At 40.4% G+C, this 17,961-nt stretch overlaps 2 protein-coding genes across 5 annotated transcripts in view; both read left to right on the top strand.

Annotated features, from left to right (window-relative positions):
* The window catches only part of LOC111266614 (uncharacterized), a 20,975-nt gene extending 13,146 nt beyond the window's left edge, over nt 1–7,829 (top strand). For 3 of the 4 annotated variants that reach the window (XM_022844236.2, XM_022844237.2, XM_022844235.2), the window contains 7 exons: nt 2,878–3,119; nt 3,449–3,622; nt 3,939–4,096; nt 4,259–4,340; nt 4,553–4,720; nt 5,536–5,709; nt 5,936–7,829. In XM_022844236.2, coding sequence (XP_022699971.1) covers nt 2,940–3,119; nt 3,449–3,622; nt 3,939–4,096; nt 4,259–4,340; nt 4,553–4,720; nt 5,536–5,709; nt 5,936–6,106 — 1,107 coding nt within the window. In that variant the 5' untranslated portion in view covers nt 2,878–2,939 and the 3' untranslated portion in view covers nt 6,107–7,829. Of the gene's footprint in view, nt 1–1,310; nt 1,415–2,877; nt 3,120–3,448; nt 3,623–3,938; nt 4,097–4,258; nt 4,341–4,552; nt 4,721–5,535; nt 5,710–5,935 lie in introns of all 4 variants that reach the window. The other variant, XM_086970970.1, reaches the window with a different exon arrangement.
* Nucleotides 7,830–11,850: 4,021 nt separating this feature from the next.
* LOC111266615 (endoplasmic reticulum protein 29-like protein wbl) lies at nt 11,851–15,921 on the top strand. Its single transcript, XM_086970971.1, has 2 exons — nt 11,851–13,045; nt 13,542–15,921. Exons 1-2 carry the CDS (start codon nt 12,803–12,805, stop codon nt 13,764–13,766), a joined length of 468 nt encoding a protein of 155 aa, XP_086827097.1. The 5' UTR covers nt 11,851–12,802; the 3' UTR covers nt 13,767–15,921.
* The last annotated feature ends 2,040 nt before the right edge of the window (nt 15,922–17,961 follow it).

Raw genomic sequence — 17,961 nt, 5'->3', positions numbered from 1 at the left:
CTATACGGACCAGGAGCTCGTACCTAGTCATTCCAGACATGGAGCGGGCATCGTTAGCAGGAGTGGTGATAAAAGACCGACGTGTCGTTACCAGTCATCGCGTAGCTGACTAGTCAAACCGGGGGGGGGGGGGGGCAACTGAGAACAGTTTGAGAACGACCATAATTTCGCTTGGAGGCACTAGCCGTGGTCGTGTCCCTACAATGCGCTGCTAGCTAAAGTATGCATGATGCAGGGATTATTAAAGAAACTTGTTAAATATTCCGATTACTAGACACTGTAAAATAAGATTAGCTTGTATTGAGAACCAACAAAAATAATATTCGTTGATAGTTCTACGCTCAGTCAAAGGGCATAGTTTTGAAACACTGTCACGGTCAAAGGTTACAATATATTTAAAAAAAAAAAATGTTTTATGTTATGGCCTATCTGTAAGGTATCATCTACATGTAGGACATCGAAATTCAATTCGTTAGGTGGCCGACTGTTGTTGAAAATACGCCCAACATAAAATTACAAAGTAAGCAGCCTGCTTTCGCTTATTACCTGACCGCGCGTTATTCTGTCTACAATACAAAACAATCAGCACACGATTATATAGCTGGCCTGAGGTATCAAACTTGAACAGAGAAAGAAACATACGCGCAACAGTTCCCGAAACACTAGTTATAGAAACGCTGTATTAAAATATATAGGCAAAGCTAACATATGAGCATAAAAACATTAACATGATAAATAACAGAACGCGTCTGCGTGAACATATTGTTTTACGCGCATTACACAGCTCATGTATACAGCCACGAATTTCCGTTAACACGAACCTATCGGAATACGTCTATAGCACAATTTTTATTACCTGACTACATAATAATAGAGCGTCTATCATGAAGAGTTGTCCTGCCACCAAACTTGCTGAAGCACGCCCCAAAAACTACTCCATCTATTTCAGCCCTTTCTAAAAATCGACCTGAAGAACTTCGAGAGCCAACAAGTCGACAACGAAGAAGACAAAAGGAAAAAGACGGTAGCCTACAGAAGTCGGTATACTTCACTACATCTTTTATAACGATAAGCAACAACCTCACAGCAACAACCAGCGCCACTGCCTCTGTTTAAGACGTTATCGTTCACACGAAAGGAACTTTGTCCTGTGGCTTTCGTCACACTCACCATTTCTCTTAGCCTCCACTACTAGGACAACGTATATTACGCTTGGCCTGTTAGTTTGTTCAGATAGTTACAGATAGAACAGAGACAACAGATCTGGCTAGCGATCGTAGGCAGCGAAACGGGAATGTTTTGCGTTTCAGGCTGTGCCCGCTATAGCAGCAGCAGCAGCAGAGGCTGGCGGTATGTTTTTGTGTTTCTGGTAGCGATGCGTCGACGTATTTTCACAGCGGACGCCGCGGCAACAGTGAGTAGCCTAAATAGCTGACGGCGCTAGCTAAGATTTCCTGATGCATCAGACAACCTTTCTCACTCAGTTCTGGCAGCGATCCATTCATTGAGATGGCGATCCGGAGACGGTTGATCGTGGCGACAATTGTCTGGTCATTCTGTTTAGACGTTAGTTCCCCTAGAGCGGGGCAGAACCGCTGCAGTGGGGGGCAGCAGCAGTAGCGATCGTCCGGTGCCCTCTCAACCAAAAGGAATCAGCGAGAGACACATAGGCAATGGACAAGAGATGACGCGGAGATTGTAATGATCAGATTTTACTCTTTATGTTGAGACCTTCTTGCTTTTCAATGACCCATCGCAGTCGGTTGTTGAGGCTTACGTGTTGATGTCGCCGGCGATGATGACGCTAACGAACGCTTGACTTGATGTATACATGCTAGGTTCTGCCTGGCGAAGATTTAATGCTATATTGATAAAGGCTAGACCCAATGGGCTAGGTACATATCACCAAGACTTGATGATAACACAGCAGTGACGTCACGATCACCGCAGAACGTTCTACTTTGGCAATGCTTCTTGTGCTGTCGGCGTCATGTATTGCTTTTTGCGGTACAGTTGTGTTAATACAACGACTAGTTTATGCGTACAATTGTCCTTCACGGATAACTGGGGGTGCCGAATACTGCTGTATTGGAAACAGGTGGGGGAGGCGACAAAGGGAACGGTCAGTCAGCTGTAAGTCTGTTTTAAGTTAGAATCACGCTGCGCGAATTATTTCGATAGAAGTGTCTATTAAAAAAGAAAAAAAAAAAAAAAAAGTAGCACTATTTTCAAGCAAGTTCCACCTTGAAAATGTCTAAAACTGCATGAATTTGCTCAACTGGTTTGCTTTATTGTATACTGAATTGAGCAAGTGAAGCTACGAAGATCTAACTTCCGTACGTCACTGCTTAGTTGCGGCATCAGCGAGCAAGGATTGTTATTCTGTTCGTTGAACGCTACTACGCTGGTTGAGTAACTTTGACAGGCTATTTAGTCCTTTCTCCTTTAAGGCCTCACAGATCAATGTTGTGCTGTCCAATACTTCTTTTAGCTGTTAGAAGATTTTTGCCCTATGATTGTCAGTTGCGTCACATAGCAATCACAGCTTCCATTTCCGGCCGTCTCTCTGTAGATAGACCAGCTCGTCTAGTAGACTTTCAGATGTGTGGGGCAAGAAAATTCAATCGAGGAAAGCCATATTCACGAACTCAAAATGTGAGACATTCAACGAGCTTCAAGCAGGAGAGGCCTAGTTATAAACACGATCCGAAAGCACAGCTAGACTTGACACATTGATGTGGTATTCAAGTTGGGCATTGACCCGAAACTTGGTCAGAGGAGTGGTTAAACAATAGTACCCAACTTATAGGGTTTGCCGTAGGTCTAATGATGGGAAACATTACGGGGGTAATGAAGTATCGTTTTTTCTTTTGATAGACAAATCTCATCGGCGTGCAGGTCTTTCGTTCGGCATTAACCTGCTGCCCCTCGTGAGTCTGATGAAGGCGAAGAAAGAACGAAATAAAATTAAAGGTCACATTGTCCGCTCAACATCGGTAGATTCACAAAAGGCCAAAACGATGGGTAAAAAGGCCGATGCAGTGGTCACAGGGCAAGGACAGTTTGATACTACGGTCTTGATGGATGGCATCGCCGCTTCACAGATGACCCGTACTCAGGTAAGCACCTGTCAAGCAGTTTCATCTAACATGAATGAGTGGCAAAAGTTTGTTAACGGTAAGAAAAAAAAATACAGCAGTACAGACTTATTCCTAAACTATCAAGAGAGTTTTGGTTCCGTTTCATATAACTGCTAGTAGTTAGAACAAACGAAGTACGATTTGAATTTAGTTCGTACAAAGATGAACTTAAAGTGAACTCGAATGTTATTACCGTTATTGTTCTTTGTGGCTTTCGTTTATCAATGGGGTTGAGGAAATTCAACAGTATTGTATAATTGATTTTCTTCAGATATGCTGGTCCTAATAGCTCTCCGAATGATTTGCAGCTAATTCAAGTCGTGGCCCAGCTTCTCGAGGAGCAGGGCAAGTGGGCTCGGCGAAGAGAAGATGAAATATTAAAACGGCGAAGGCAAACTGAAGAAGCTTTACAAGAGAGAATGCGGCAACTTCATGACCACCTCACCCGAGAACATCGACAGCATATGCAGGCTCTCGTGCAAGTGAGTGCAAGACTTTTCAGTTATCTATTAATTATACATTCAACATAAACATAACGACACATTATCAAACACGCATAGTGCGGTCAGCGTATCTTGATTATGCCAAAAGCTATTCGCGTACATGGAGAATGTCTGGGAAGCTTGGGAATACATCCATATAGAATAGATTCAATGTTCAGTGCGTCTATAGCTATGTCGGACGTCTTGCCGCCCAGATTGATACCGAACTCTATAGAGTGATGCGTACAAATAAAAGTCATTCAAAATGTGACGAGTACACCGTATGACGTATGATATTTGCCATATGGTCGTCTAGCGTCATGAGATGCAGCTCGAAACGGTTCGACTGGAAATCGAAAGCAGAGTAGAACAGACACGACTGAGAGCCGAACAGAATAAATTTGAAGAACTGCAACGAGCTCGCGATAAGTACCGCGAAGATGTAGACCGATTGATTTGTGCCGAACAGAACAGGTGAGGAATTTCACTTCAACTTTTATTAGCGTCGATAAGGTCGTCAGCGTGTCAGAACTGACGTATTATAATGCGTTCATTGAATTTGTCGTTTGTGCAGTCAACGGGCTCCGCAGCGTGCATGTTATATTAAGACAATGCTATAAACAATTTACTCTGCAGGTTGGAACGAACCCTGAAAGACGCAAAGGAAAACTGCGAGCATATACTTAAGGTCAACGTTGCCTATATCGAGAAGTTGCAGGTTAGAACAGTGGTTTTACCGAGCTAATATACAAAAAGTGCAGAAGTTTTCATCGCAACAATCTACAGAGTGCATACAATCTAAAAATAGCTATATGAGGAAAACTGACCTCATAAATTGGAAATTAGAAAAAAGCCCACCTGGATTTCCGAGGCGCATCATATCTACGCTTAAAAACTAAAGGGAACTTAATCTGCTACTTTGCCTTTCAGGCAGAGCAAAATTCAATAAGAGCGAGATGTGATCATCTTGACGAGCAAAACCAGCTTCTGAAGAGGCAGCTGAAGTTTGCCACACAAAAAGTCCAGCAGCTGATGGTGGAAAATAGAGATTTGACGACAAAGCTCAACAAATTTAAGGGCGAACGGAGCAAACTAGATGTATGTGGCAATAGCTTGTATACTCACTTCAGTAGATGGTCACTATCGGCGTTTTATGCATTGTTTTTAGCGCCAACCTTTTCCGTCATGTGTTTAGCTCATATAACATTATAAAACATCGTGCATGTATAACTTATGAGTGAGTGAATCAATATCGTCAAGTGGACGTACACGCGACAGCTTCAGACTTCTAATTCGGGTTGTCCTATACCGTAGATTATTTCAGCTTAAGACTCCAGTGCGTAAGTTCTTAACTAAATGCGATCGATTTGCAGACATAAATAACATATATGTTTTGCTGGGCTATCCTCCAAAGCGGGCTAATCTGGATCGAGCTGGAATTCTATTAAAGCGTTTTTATTAAGATTTAACACGAGCATTACAAGGAAGTATTAGCCTACCATGAATTTCAAGTAGATACAAGTTCCTACGAATCATTTCAGTTCCGTAAGTTACGTTATTTGAACAAAATATTTGAATTCTGTTTCAGTTAGGCGAAACGAAACTATTTAATTACAAGGAGTAAATGATTATGCGCATGTCCAGACACGAAGTTCTTAATAGAATACAGAACTAAACGTGGTAGAGTCAAAAATATCCGAAGTTGAGTGTATATCTTCTAATCTACATATTGAAATTAGATGAATAATCGTGTTGACATCTTCTGATGTAATAATTGTTTATGCAATACATTAGTAGTACAAAAACAATCTTTTTTTTTTTCTACTTAGCTTGTGCGTGATTTATAATTTCTGATATGAAGAAAAATGTAATTGAATTTGCAGTTATAATAACAGCAGCCACTACTATTACAGCAACTTCGTGAAGAAACTTTCAAGCTTGCCAGTGATAATCGTCTGCTGAAGTCTGAAGTCTTATTGGCCGAGGAATACTTCCAAAAAGCTGCTGAGGAACGCGACGAGCTCTATTCGAACTTTGTTGATGCGCTTAATCAGATACACCTTCGTTCAAGTCTCAAAAGCGCTCAGGTATGCTGGTTTACAGTTTTTTTTTAAAGCAAAAATAATCCGTAAAATGCCTAAAAAAAAAAGACGAATTCACAAGCTACCACCTTTCCTAGCAGTACGTACTTGAGTTTGATCTTGTTAACCAAGCCTACATATATCATTCGGAATACTCGAAATGCTGAAACATATGAAAAGCCCCTTGAGTGACTCATAGAAAAGTTCTTTTTTTTTTTATGTCTTGCGTCAGGTTCGACAGCAGCTAGATGTTCTACTGGGAACTCCGCCTGGGTCATCGGCGGCAAGTACAGCCGGTAGTGATATTGGAAGTGGACAAATCCCAGACCGCGCAGATGATGAAACCACAACATTAAGTGGCATTGAAAAACTCTCGCTGGATAATATTGAACATCATAAATAGTGAATTAACATTATTAAAATGCTAATTAAACCAAATCAATTTTTGTTGTTCAATTTCACATTCATAACTTACCCGTAGTTGTTGTCGGAAGCTAAAATTTCTTTATACCTCTTGCCCTCTTCAACAAGGGGAAGCGCATTAATATTCACTAATAATAACGACAATAGTAAGAAATGCATTCACACAGACCCAGAGGATACTGTGAAATTTACATCATTACAGAACGACGTCCGAACCTGAGTATCTTTTTCTCTTTTGGTACGTAACGGTACAGTTATAATGTGAATGCTATTGCAGAAAAATTTATAACTTTTTTTCCTTTAAAAACCATCGACGTTACATGAAAGATTGGACGCGAATTAGGACACCAGACAGTGTTTTCTAGTGTTCATGTTTATAAATTACATATATAGTTCAGTAAGTAGTAACTTCACACTTAGGTTGATTAGCGATGTCTTAGAGTGTACGAACTTTCCTGAGGTTAATGCCAGCCATAGTTGGCCGGTAGGAACTCTAGAAATTGCTGTCGTTTTGCTTTATATGTACTCAACGTACTGAGGCTAAGAATCGTATAACATCACAGACACAATGCTGCGGTGAAGAGATACTAATCGGTAACGTTTTATCGAATCATCGGTCGATCTTCCTGTCTTGTTCGATATAGATCATTATATGCTTGGATGTAATAGCAAAGTGCATGCAGAGTCTGATTTTGCCGATTATTATGGTTCACTACCTTATCAAGAGCCCTTACTCTGCTCGTTTTTGTGCCTTAAGAGTATTAGTTCAGCCTGATGAAGTAATATCTTACGAAGGAAAATACACACCACTTAATATGGGCATGTCTGAATATAGCGCATACCAAATCTTTCAATCGCCGAGCATCGGTATCGCTGACATTCACGTATCTCAAACGTATGGCGAGGCAATAGAGAAATCATAAGTGTGGATTACGGATGCAGCGCATCATAACCAAGAGATCTGTACGTTCCCGCGAGGCATCGTGCCTCCAACGACCGTAAGGTTGTGTCATATAGAGTTGCTCTAAGGGTTGTGCGAGTTGCCACTCTAAGAATAGCCCTAAAAACAGTAGGACCTAACATTAGCCCTCTCCTTTTAGGAGCATTCGGAAGCAACGCGAAGTTAGCTAGTTAAGATTTGCCGCTGGCCAGCTCTCGGGTGCCAGGAATCACTCATAGTTTCCGCTTCTTGAAGCTTTTATAGCTCTACTATGACAAATGGCCCCGTGGTGTTCAATTGAAACCATCGGGGCTTCGTAGCCACGCATCCTTCACATAAATCCAGCCAGAGTTGCTAGCGTTACTAGCACTTTTTCTCTTCTAAACGCGATATCTTTTTTCTTCAGGCTTTCAACGATACGATGTCTCGAGTCGTACGTAACTTTTTCTTAAATTAGTCACTTCTGTTAATTTTTAATTACCTTTGAAAAATGCTGCATTTTATGAGTAGCGGAAGTCTTCATATCGACGAGGGTCGTTCATGCTGAAAAAACATTCCGATAATTTTGTGGAAATTATTTTTTTTGTATTCCGGAAGGTTTATAAGAATTATCCGGATTGTCTTACTGGTACTTGACACAATCATAACAGCATATCTAAACCTGTTTAACTAGAATAACACAAATATGATTTAATGTCAAAAAATAAATAAATATATATATATATATATATATAAATAAATGACGTTTGCTATTTATTGAAAAGTACGTGAATTCATTTTACGGTTATTCAAATGGATATAATTATTTATTCAATAAGAGATCTGAACATAAAGAGCCACCTGCTCTTAATTAGAATTTCGATGAAATCATTGATTGACTCTTTGAGTGTTCATGGCGAACGTTCCGCCGGCAGATTAAATGACCGTTGCCCGCGATAGGCTATGCTTGCTTTGATAGCTAACTAAGTATAATCGTATCTAACTTTTATCCCATACCGAACACGACGCATCATGCTATTGTTCGTACTGTATTTGCTTGGATATCTTCGAATGTACATGTTGAAATACTGCTTTAACCGTATTGAAAACGATGTTCAAACATCGTTTTGAAACTTGTGAGGTGAGCCGTAAAGTCGACTTTTTGTTTGAGTAAACATTTAATGTGGTTCTGTTTCAACAATCTTCAACAATCAATAAAAAAGAGGTTAAAGGTAAATTCAAATAGAAATAGATTGGACAAAGTGGACGAATATTTAACAATGGATAAATGAAGCTCGAATCGCTAAGGAAAACAGAAATTCTTGCAAAGCATAGACCCCAAACTAACGTTCTTTTACCAACTCGATTGAAGCTGTAGTCGTGGTTCTTTACATTGAAGACGCCAGCTGGTTATCGCTATGGGACAACGGATCATTGCTGACTTTCTGTTCGGTTCCTTCTCGCGTCGTCGCTTTTCGAACAGAATGACACCAACCAACAAGCAAAAACGAGAAACGTTTTTGTCCGAACCCATTAAGCAAACTCTTCTTCAACCACAGTTTAATTTAGCGTCCCATCCTACCGTCGCGCCACTAAGGGTGACCAGAGGGCCAGAAAAAACTACGACATCCGAAACTAAGATCAGTGTGTCTCATTGGCGAAAGTTGACCACTTGCATTTGGAATTTCGTCCATAAATTCAGAGATTAGTGAAATAAAGAATGGCCTGTCCTCAGATACCTAATTTTGTGATGAAGGCGACGATAGTTTTCGCATCACTACAGCTGTTGTGCACATTGTGCGGTGTTACCCCTTCAGTCTCTGGGGGATATGCGCGAGGAAGCATTCAGCTCAATATGAATACATTTTACAAAGTAAGTTGAAATCAACTGGGTGGAATCGGCTGGTTCAACGAACTTATGTGTCAATTGTAATTACAGCATTTGGTATGAATAAGGTGATAAGCTTCCGCTCAAGTCGTAGCAAGTTTAAAAGGAAACTACAATAGTAAAAAAATTATGAACAAAGACACGGAAACCCATATTTATTAGCAGTTTAATAATAGTACTAAAGTATTTTTTCTATTACATTTTTAATATTCTCGTATATTACTTATAGACGTTCTTCACCCTATATGGCATTATCCTTTCGTTCCATTATCTACCTTAAGTTCTCATTTCGTGTTACGTTTAACAAATCTAGCCCCAACGAATTTTCCTACTGCACTAAGAGCTACATCTACTCTGTGCCCCAGATCCAAAGTCATCCCAAAATGGAAAGAATAAGTTAGCCTAATTTGGAAAATAATACTAGCGAAAATATCATACAACTTGCCTTTGTGTTCATTTCCTCTTTTGTGAGATGTAGGAGATTCAAGCTCGTTCGACTAATATCCGCTAAACTTCGCAACTCCAACCTGATAAGAGAAATTTTTGAAGTCTCCAAGGGTTGGCTGTACACCGGAAATCGCATTAACAAGTTTCTCTATTGATGTCCAATTTGTTTGGAATTCCTTTAAAGATTTGTAAGATCGTCCTTAGGCATTACCCAATGCGCCTTTTACCGCAGAGTTTGTTATATCCTTCTTTGTTCAACAAAATTTTCCCCAAATCTTATAATACCTTATCAATATGCTGTACCGTTGTTCCACTTTCTTTCGAACTAATAATGCTTTTTGTATCTAGTTGTCTCAGGACGCATCCGCACCCCCCTCGAGTCTTCTGCAGTGCTTCACACCTCTAGATAGTGTGTGGCACATTATCTGTTGCCCCTGAGCCTTACAAAACAAAAATGTCAACCAAGTAATTGCTCACATCCAGATAGAAGTTGGGTATAATACCTCCTCGAAGGGTCTATCGTACCGCTTCTAAATTCCGGATCGGTGCTTTGGTCTGTTCAGCACGTATGTGTCGCTTGCGATAAGAGATACGGCTCGCCCAGTTTCTGCTCCGTTTGTTTATAATTTAATTACTTGCCATGGCAAAGTCCGATTCTCCGTCTAATACGCTCTGTGCTCCTTCATCTGCCGGAATGTATCATAAGATCAGTTTTGCAAGTTACATTTCCGTTGAAATCGTTCTGTAAGCTCTCGCCATCCGAATCGCAATAACTCTTTGGACCGGTCACAAGTGTTTCTAATTTCTTTCATCATCAGATCTCTATCTGTCCTTACGGGGCAGGCATAGAGTGTCGTAGATCCTGCTACTGTTGCTAGTTGTCGCCCGATGCGTCAGTAGAATCCTTACAAATTTGAGCCCTGACTGGAGGACTTCATGGCTGTCGCATAAACAATGTACATACATCGAGCTCGTAAGTCCTGTGTCTATAATTACTCCCAGATAGTTCGTCGGTTTGTGCGTGTGTGGATCCCTCCCACAGTGAGAATGAGTTTCCTTCTAAATTTTTTCCTGCCATTCGGGAAAAGCGTCTTACTTGACTGAGACGCTACTTTTCATTCAATGCTCGCCCTGGTTTTTTAGTCTCATTCGCTCTAATCTCCAAACGACCTTCATTGCGTGCGGTGACAATTAATGCTAGCTCGTCAGCATACGCCACAACCCCGACTTCTTCGGACAATCCCGGTAGCTGAAACACTCCGTCATAGGCTAGATTCCGCAGTGTCGGTTTAAGAAACCGGCCCTAAGGAACTTCAGCAGTAAGCCGATTGTGTTGCCCTTTCGCCTATGGAAAACCTATCCTCCAGATACGACGAGAGAATGCGGCGCAGGTAGGGTAAAATGGCTTTGCACTTTAATGCCTTCATAATGATACGTAAGAAGCTTTCCGTCTTCGGGTTTTTCAAAGCGTGCCCCCGTGCCTTGTCTAGGACTAAAAACCTCCTGCTTTTATCATTTGATTAAAAGTTTCAGATTCTGGTGTTTAATCCGAGGCTAGTCATTACCTTGATTTTTCTTTTTTCCAGTATTATCTCAAGTATAGATTTGTGTAGGATGTTTCTCTCTAACTTCCTGTACCGGGAAGAAGGATTCCACCGCTCCTCTTATGACATTGGACGGAAGTCTGAATGAATCTCTCTTAAACTCCTTGATGGCGATGCAGTACAAGAAGCTTCACGTATTGGATTCGACCAAATCCTTGAGTTCCTTCCATTGATGCCCTTTGCTGCACTTCATGAACGTTTTTATATTCATTGTAAAATTTCCTTATAATTACCCTAATTCTTTTTCATGCCTCTGTTCGTTAGTTCCTTGCGTCATCGTCCTTGCTCTTATAATAACCTAAGACATGATTCATTCGTTTTTCCGCCGCGTGTCTTTCTTGAATCAGTCTACTTAGACGTCTTTATAAGAATACCCCTTAGTTAGCTTTAATTAATATTTGTCTGTAACCTTTGTCTATGAATTTTGGCCATTTGAGACCGTTCTGTGCGGGCGGTGGGTTTAATGCTAGGTGCGCGTTTACAGATATAGTTTTGCACCAATGGTCGTTTTATTGATTTCATTTTTTGTCACTTCCCAGTTTTTTGCATAGGCAAGGATCTTGTCTTGGATCATAGTAACGTCTATAAACCACTTCTGTACCCGCAATTCGGGGATCGATCTTTCAAAATGTCGTGTGACTCCGTCGCTAACTGCTACTGGATCGCATCCTGCGATGCAGTCTACAAGGGTGTGACCCCTTGCTATTGGCACTTTCCCGCGCCACCGCTTGGGCACTAAAGCCTCTTGTTACCTCTGTGTTGACTAGTACCAACAATTTAGTTATGATTGTGTATTACAGTATATGGCTACCGCGGAGAGCCAAATTAATTACGCCACAGATTCATTTGTAATATTTTTTTTTTTATTGATTTATATAAGACAAAGGCTTTTATAGCATGCTGATAAATCTGAGTGACGAACTATAACAAAACTTTAACAGGTGCACGATCACTTTCGAAGTCAAATAAGCTTATCTTAAATTGTGTTGCAGATTATTCCGCGGTTTCCAGTTGTTTTCGTGAAGGTGGATAAAGACTATCCCCATGGGGTAAACCAAACTCAGTTCGAAAAGCTAGTGGCTATGCTTAACCAGGATAAAGACACGATACTCGCCGAAGTTGGCGTTCAGGGTAGGTTAGAAATCGGATTTAAGATTTTAGAATGAACTCTAAAATAGGCTTGAGTTGTTTTTAAAAGTATGCCAGGAAGAAAACAAATAATAATTTATATTAAATAATTCTATATAATAATTCTATAGAAGTTCGTTTAGTGTACAAGACACAATTGAAAGTAGTTTTTAAATCTTCAAATACATTTGAAGCGGCGCGGCTATCACTGACAAACTCGAGGCATAAGCGAAATTGTGTCAACAATAAATACCTAAATAGATTGTCATCAACACCATAAGCTTTACACTCAAGTAACATTACATGGAAAAAAAAAAGCTAGAAAAACTAGCTACAACTGCAATAGCAATAAACAATGTTGGATATTCTTGTTCGGGTGAATCATTTAGAATTCGGTGAAAAAGAGAACGCAGATTTGGCAGCAGAATTAGGGGTTCCTGACAAAAGCCAATGGCCAATCATTTTCGTATTCAAACGAAACCCGCATCGTTGGATAGCCAAATACAATGGTCGCTTCAACCTAAATTATCTTCGAAACTTCGTTAATCAGCATTCAGGTACTAACGGAACAGAACAGTAATACCTTATATACATATCGATTTTATTCCACAACTGTAATGTGAGTGTCATTTTAAAATGGCTGAATCATTTGACGTGATATACTCAGAATAAAGGCCATGTTCAGAATGTATGCCTTGTCTTTTTCGTGTTCCGTCCTGCGACGTAACAATAGAAGTCGACTGGTCATGTGCCGGATGTGTACTTGAGATGGATCGATTAGTACGGAGTCACCTTTTCGAGCATCATATATCTGCCAATGAAATGGTCCGGAGCGCACAGGACACCTTGGCCAAGACGGCCTCAAGGGATTTAGGAAAAAGGAATACAATGCAGTATTATGTCAAAATGATGAAGAAGATCAATGAAATCGGAGTGAGTCGACACCTATCCAATGGTTTAATATTTAGAATTTTCTTTTCTCTTTTAATTAGTGCTGGGTTAGGAAACATAAGCCTTTAGCAAATATATAATAAATAACGAGCCATTATTATTATTATCGTTCCGCCTTTGCTAGAGTGTAGCTAGCCTGTATTTGCTAAAGGTCCTTCGAATAAGGCGTTCGGAAAAGGACTCATATTGATTCACTTGTATAGCTTATGTTGAACAGCTGACATAAACAGTTAGTCAAAGTAAACGAAACGAAGGTATGAATTAAGTTAAAGGTCCGTGTGTTAAATAATGAAGATATGCATTTACTAAGCGAAATTTTGTCCTGCTAAAAGTACACGGTTCGTTCCGTCCACTATATAAAGGATAATGAACATGTGAACGTACGTAAAGTTACTGTAACAGGCTACAGGCTACTGGAGCGAATTGAGCTACCCCTAGAGCACGCTGTGACTCTAATATCACTGTTTGCAATTTACAGCAACCCGCTGTGGCAATGGAAAGTGCCCGTCTCGTGCGACTTCTTCAGCAGAAGTTATCGCCGGAGAAGGAAAAGCTTTTTAAAGTTCGAACAGACATATTGTATTTCTCTTTCAGTGGGAACCTCTGGAGGTATCAGGAGGAGGAGGAGGAGGAAACTGCGACTTCATCCGATTTAATGGCCAACCTGTCTACTAAAAATGACAATACTAGAGACGAACTTTAATGGCTAATGATGGAAATTCAATAAAACATTTTACAACATACAGAGATCGATTAAAATTCACTTAGCAACTTGTGACCTTCTTGCGCCAGCTCTGAAAAAGCTTAATAGAATCCTCAGGCATTGATTTTTTTTAACCTGATTTACCCATTGGACATTTAACGCATTGGTTTGTCTAATTCACGCGTATCTGATGTGGTACGTTCGGTCGCTCATCAGTTGAGTCTGTCTCACAACATGTAAAAAGCATCGAGCAGCCGTCGCTGTATGTTTGACTGGGGTGTAAGGGGTCCGTTGTCGTTAACAGGAACTCTATTGCTATTCTACAATAATCGGTGGCTATTCATTATTGTGGTTCGATGTTATTGGCGGAGCGAGTTGTTTTGTTGTCCATGGTGACTATTTTTGGAACTTGCAGTAGCTACTGAATCGTCTCGTTGACAAAATACCGAAGTTAACTAGCATTCAAGGCTCACTGCCTCTAGTTGACGGTTTTTGTGTCTCTTGAATCCCCGCTAAAAAAAGAGAAAACCGTATACAACCCTATCAAATACGCGATGCAGAGACTACTGAATTGTTTCAGTCGAATGAAGTAATATTCAAGCCCGAAGCACATTTCGAAAATAACATCATTGTTTCAACGTGTAGAAATTCGTTTTAGATAGCCATATGGATAGTGTCAAGTTCCGCATAGACGACTGAGAAAGCGTAATTTGCGCTTGCTTCGCTTGATCTAAAATGCTTTTTTTTTTGTGTTTTTCGTCCGATATTTTAACTGTTAGGCCTCACTTCAGACGGCTGGCTCCTGCCGGCACGGAGCAGAATGAGACAGTACCCGGTTACGTTCCGATTTGAGCCTAGACCATTACATGTCCATAAGTTCAGCAAGCCCACTGCCCTATGACGAGCCGCTCTGCTTTGCAGATTTTCACAAGATTTTTCACATGCATAAACGAGCACGCCCGCCCCAGCAATCTGGACTGATAAAAATAAGCGCAGCGATTCTCGCTGTAACATTTTTAAAGTGTCTTTCTGTTACTTTTTTTTTTCTAGCAATATACTCTCCCCACAGTAATCGATTGTTCCGTAATTGCAACGTTACGCTAAGACTATTACTAGTCGCAAAAAAAATTGTACTTTGTACAACCTAAATGTAATTACGTGAAGTATCTTACGCCTGCTTTTTTTCAAATCTGAAGCGAACAGTGTGAAAACGAACTTTATTTTTTTTATTAATCTGTGAAGTATTTAGCACCTTCATAGCTACATTCTATAAACTCCTTAAAAAAAACTAGGCGGCGCAACAAAGAGGTCGAAATTGAAGTGAAGATTAGAAATAAGGACACACATGATCGCATCAGCTTTTAGGACAAGAAAAACCATGCGTACCAATAAACTAATCGCTTACTACTATCATACCGCAGAAGCTATCTAGAAGACTAACGAAGAAAAATCCACGAATCATTTTTTTCAGTTAATTTTATATTTACCATCAGCTATAATATAAGTGTATATATCTTTACAATAAGTTTACAATAATCTTCCACAAACCATCAAGCCGAATACGATGATTCTGTCAGCACATTATTATATGTGTCTATATCAGCAGTTGTCGCGGTCGCTATTATCTTTATTGTATCAGTGTTCCCGTTACATCGTTGTAATTATGTGAAGCAGTGCGTGTTGATAGGTTCTCCATGTATCAAGGCAGATATGTTCCTCGTACATTTGACTGAGGGAAAGTCAGCCATATGAATTAACTCATCATACCATCACGCTAAGTCTGTGTAAGCAATGGACAAAGAAAGACCTTACTGATTAAGCAAACCAGTGAAAAATCACGCAAGCGATTGTGCGAACGATTTATGATTGAGGTGAGCTGCTAGCACATAACAATAGCCGAAAGTAATTAACACTACTAGCTTTCATGATTGACTATGTTACCGATATACTTGGCTATTTGGGCTCGCTCAACGTGACAAACCGTATCTCAATGGCTGAACACGCGTTTCGATTCCCCACCAAAAACAAGAGCGAAGTATGTAGCTGATTACGAAATCTAGCACATCTACTAGCATTCATTATGAAAATGATTATTTCGGTTAACTATAACCATCAGCGCTTCGATATCGGCGCGAACAAACGATCCAAACGTAAATCAGCACAAGGTGACGCTCGAATTATGTAGACTTGTTCCTTGACAGTCGCTTGTGCAACGTATTTTCTTGATTATTTTTCACTGGCGTTGGAGAATGATTTTGCTACAGAAGGTATCGAAATTGTTGATGATGTTAGTTTTGACGTCGTAACATGCCGGGATATGACAGAGGTCGCTGTCCAGTTATCACATGGGACTTACTTTAGACCCCATTAAATTTGTCCCTAAAGATTCGTTTCCTTGTTGAATGGTGTCCTGTTTTTGATAATTTGCCTTTTATCCCCTATGGGCCTTCACTTCCTTTGTAGCTTTTCTTTTTGGCCGTCACGTTCGATTTTCAGTTCTTTGTCAGCCTACTTCGCAAGGACACACACCTTTTTTAGAGAGGGGACTTACCCTAATCGTATCTGCTTAGGCTCACCTGTTCGCATTTCTCTTCGTCTCCCACCCTCTATCTACAAATATACACGACCGCCCCAGGAGAGAGGTGGGGAAATTTTACAGCAGTATTCTCTACATTTGACGCTGTCGCACCTCATGCATTGTTTAAGCCGTTTCCATGAAACACTTTAGCCTTTCGAGCGGCTACACTACTTCTCGTAACTTAATAATACAATGTGCGGCAAGGATACATTTATACGATATTATCTATCGAAAAGGGCACGATCCAATCTACACTATAGTAAATATTACTGCAACCTTAAGAACCCGATCCAGATAGTAAGTATAGCCTGTCGGAAGAAGTAATCCTATTTCCAATTGATTTTTTAAGTATGAAGAAGAAAGGAAAGAGAACATCAAGTGGACATAAGATTAATTTGACTCTGACTTGTTTGTCTTTGCCTGTTATTCTGTGTACATCGGCAGTGAGCTAGTTATGGTAGTGCCCACTAAACTCGGCTTGAATCTTTCCGCGAGAAGCAACTAAAATAGCTTAACATTTTCTCCCTTAAGCTTGTACTCCTTCGTCGTTTTTTCTTATTATTTACTATTAATATTATTACAGCTGTTTCGCATCGTTTTTTTTACAATAGAGGTAGAGGCTATCCATGGCACCTCAGCTTAACACTTACTCTGCCGCCTTGCCTCTTATCAGTGTTCGTACCTTGTCTCTTTGATACTAAACTCTATAATATATGGTACAAGAACTTACAAATTTTACAGTAAACTTTTCTGCCTACCGTCTTAATCGTCTGGCAAAAAGTGATTTTAGCGTTGAGGTCACCTACCTCCGCGGACATAAACCGTTCGCCGACTCAAGCAGTGGCCAACTAAATGGGTAATGCCCGTGCAATGCTCTACGAATCAATTTCCTCGTTCGCTAGTGTGACGATATCCTTGTGATAAGATGGACTGTATGAAGGCGAACAATTTGATTCGGCCCCGTATTTATACTTCCTACTAATCCCATTGATGACTATTACAAAAACTAGTAACAGATCACTGATAAGCTTACTCCATCACTACTACTCAGACTCTCGTCGAGTGGCCAGCTTTTTCCCCATTCGAGCGCACGGCGTACTGCTTGAGAGCTAATGCGTTCTACGCAATGTCCGACGTTTTCAGTTATCCAACATTTTAGTGTCATTGTTCAGGAACTCGACCTGACTTTGTGTTGTAACGGTTGTTCATGCTGTGTTTGGTTATTGGTATTGTTTTTTTTTATTACAGTTGTCCTACTTACTGGTCGTCCCGCTGATCGACACTAGGCTTGCTCATTTCAACTGGCACTATCTACACGCGTCTCGCAACCAGCGAACCTCTATACCACCGCGGCCGTTACTCACGTCATCGTCCCGATGTCGTACGACATATTTTAATCCTGTTTAGAGTGTCGTTATGCTTTTTGTTGCGTTCGTTTCGCCCTTGTTGTCCTTTGAGACACCTGCTGATGTCGGCTTTTATGTGTTAAACGAATCGTATCATTATAATATATGATTAGAATCATCTGTATTCGCTTTAGTCCGCACACAGAAGAGCAGCTTTAAAATAACTGCTGTTACTGCTAGTAGTCGTAATAATTAATTAAGATAATCATAC

This window comes from Varroa jacobsoni, unplaced genomic scaffold (genome assembly GCF_002532875.2).
Source record: "Varroa jacobsoni isolate VJ856 unplaced genomic scaffold, vjacob_1.0 scaffold_1103, whole genome shotgun sequence".
NCBI classification, from domain to species: domain Eukaryota; kingdom Metazoa; phylum Arthropoda; class Arachnida; order Mesostigmata; family Varroidae; genus Varroa; species Varroa jacobsoni.
Note: the sequence above shows the minus strand (reverse complement) of the source record. Positions and strands in the feature narration are given on the sequence as shown.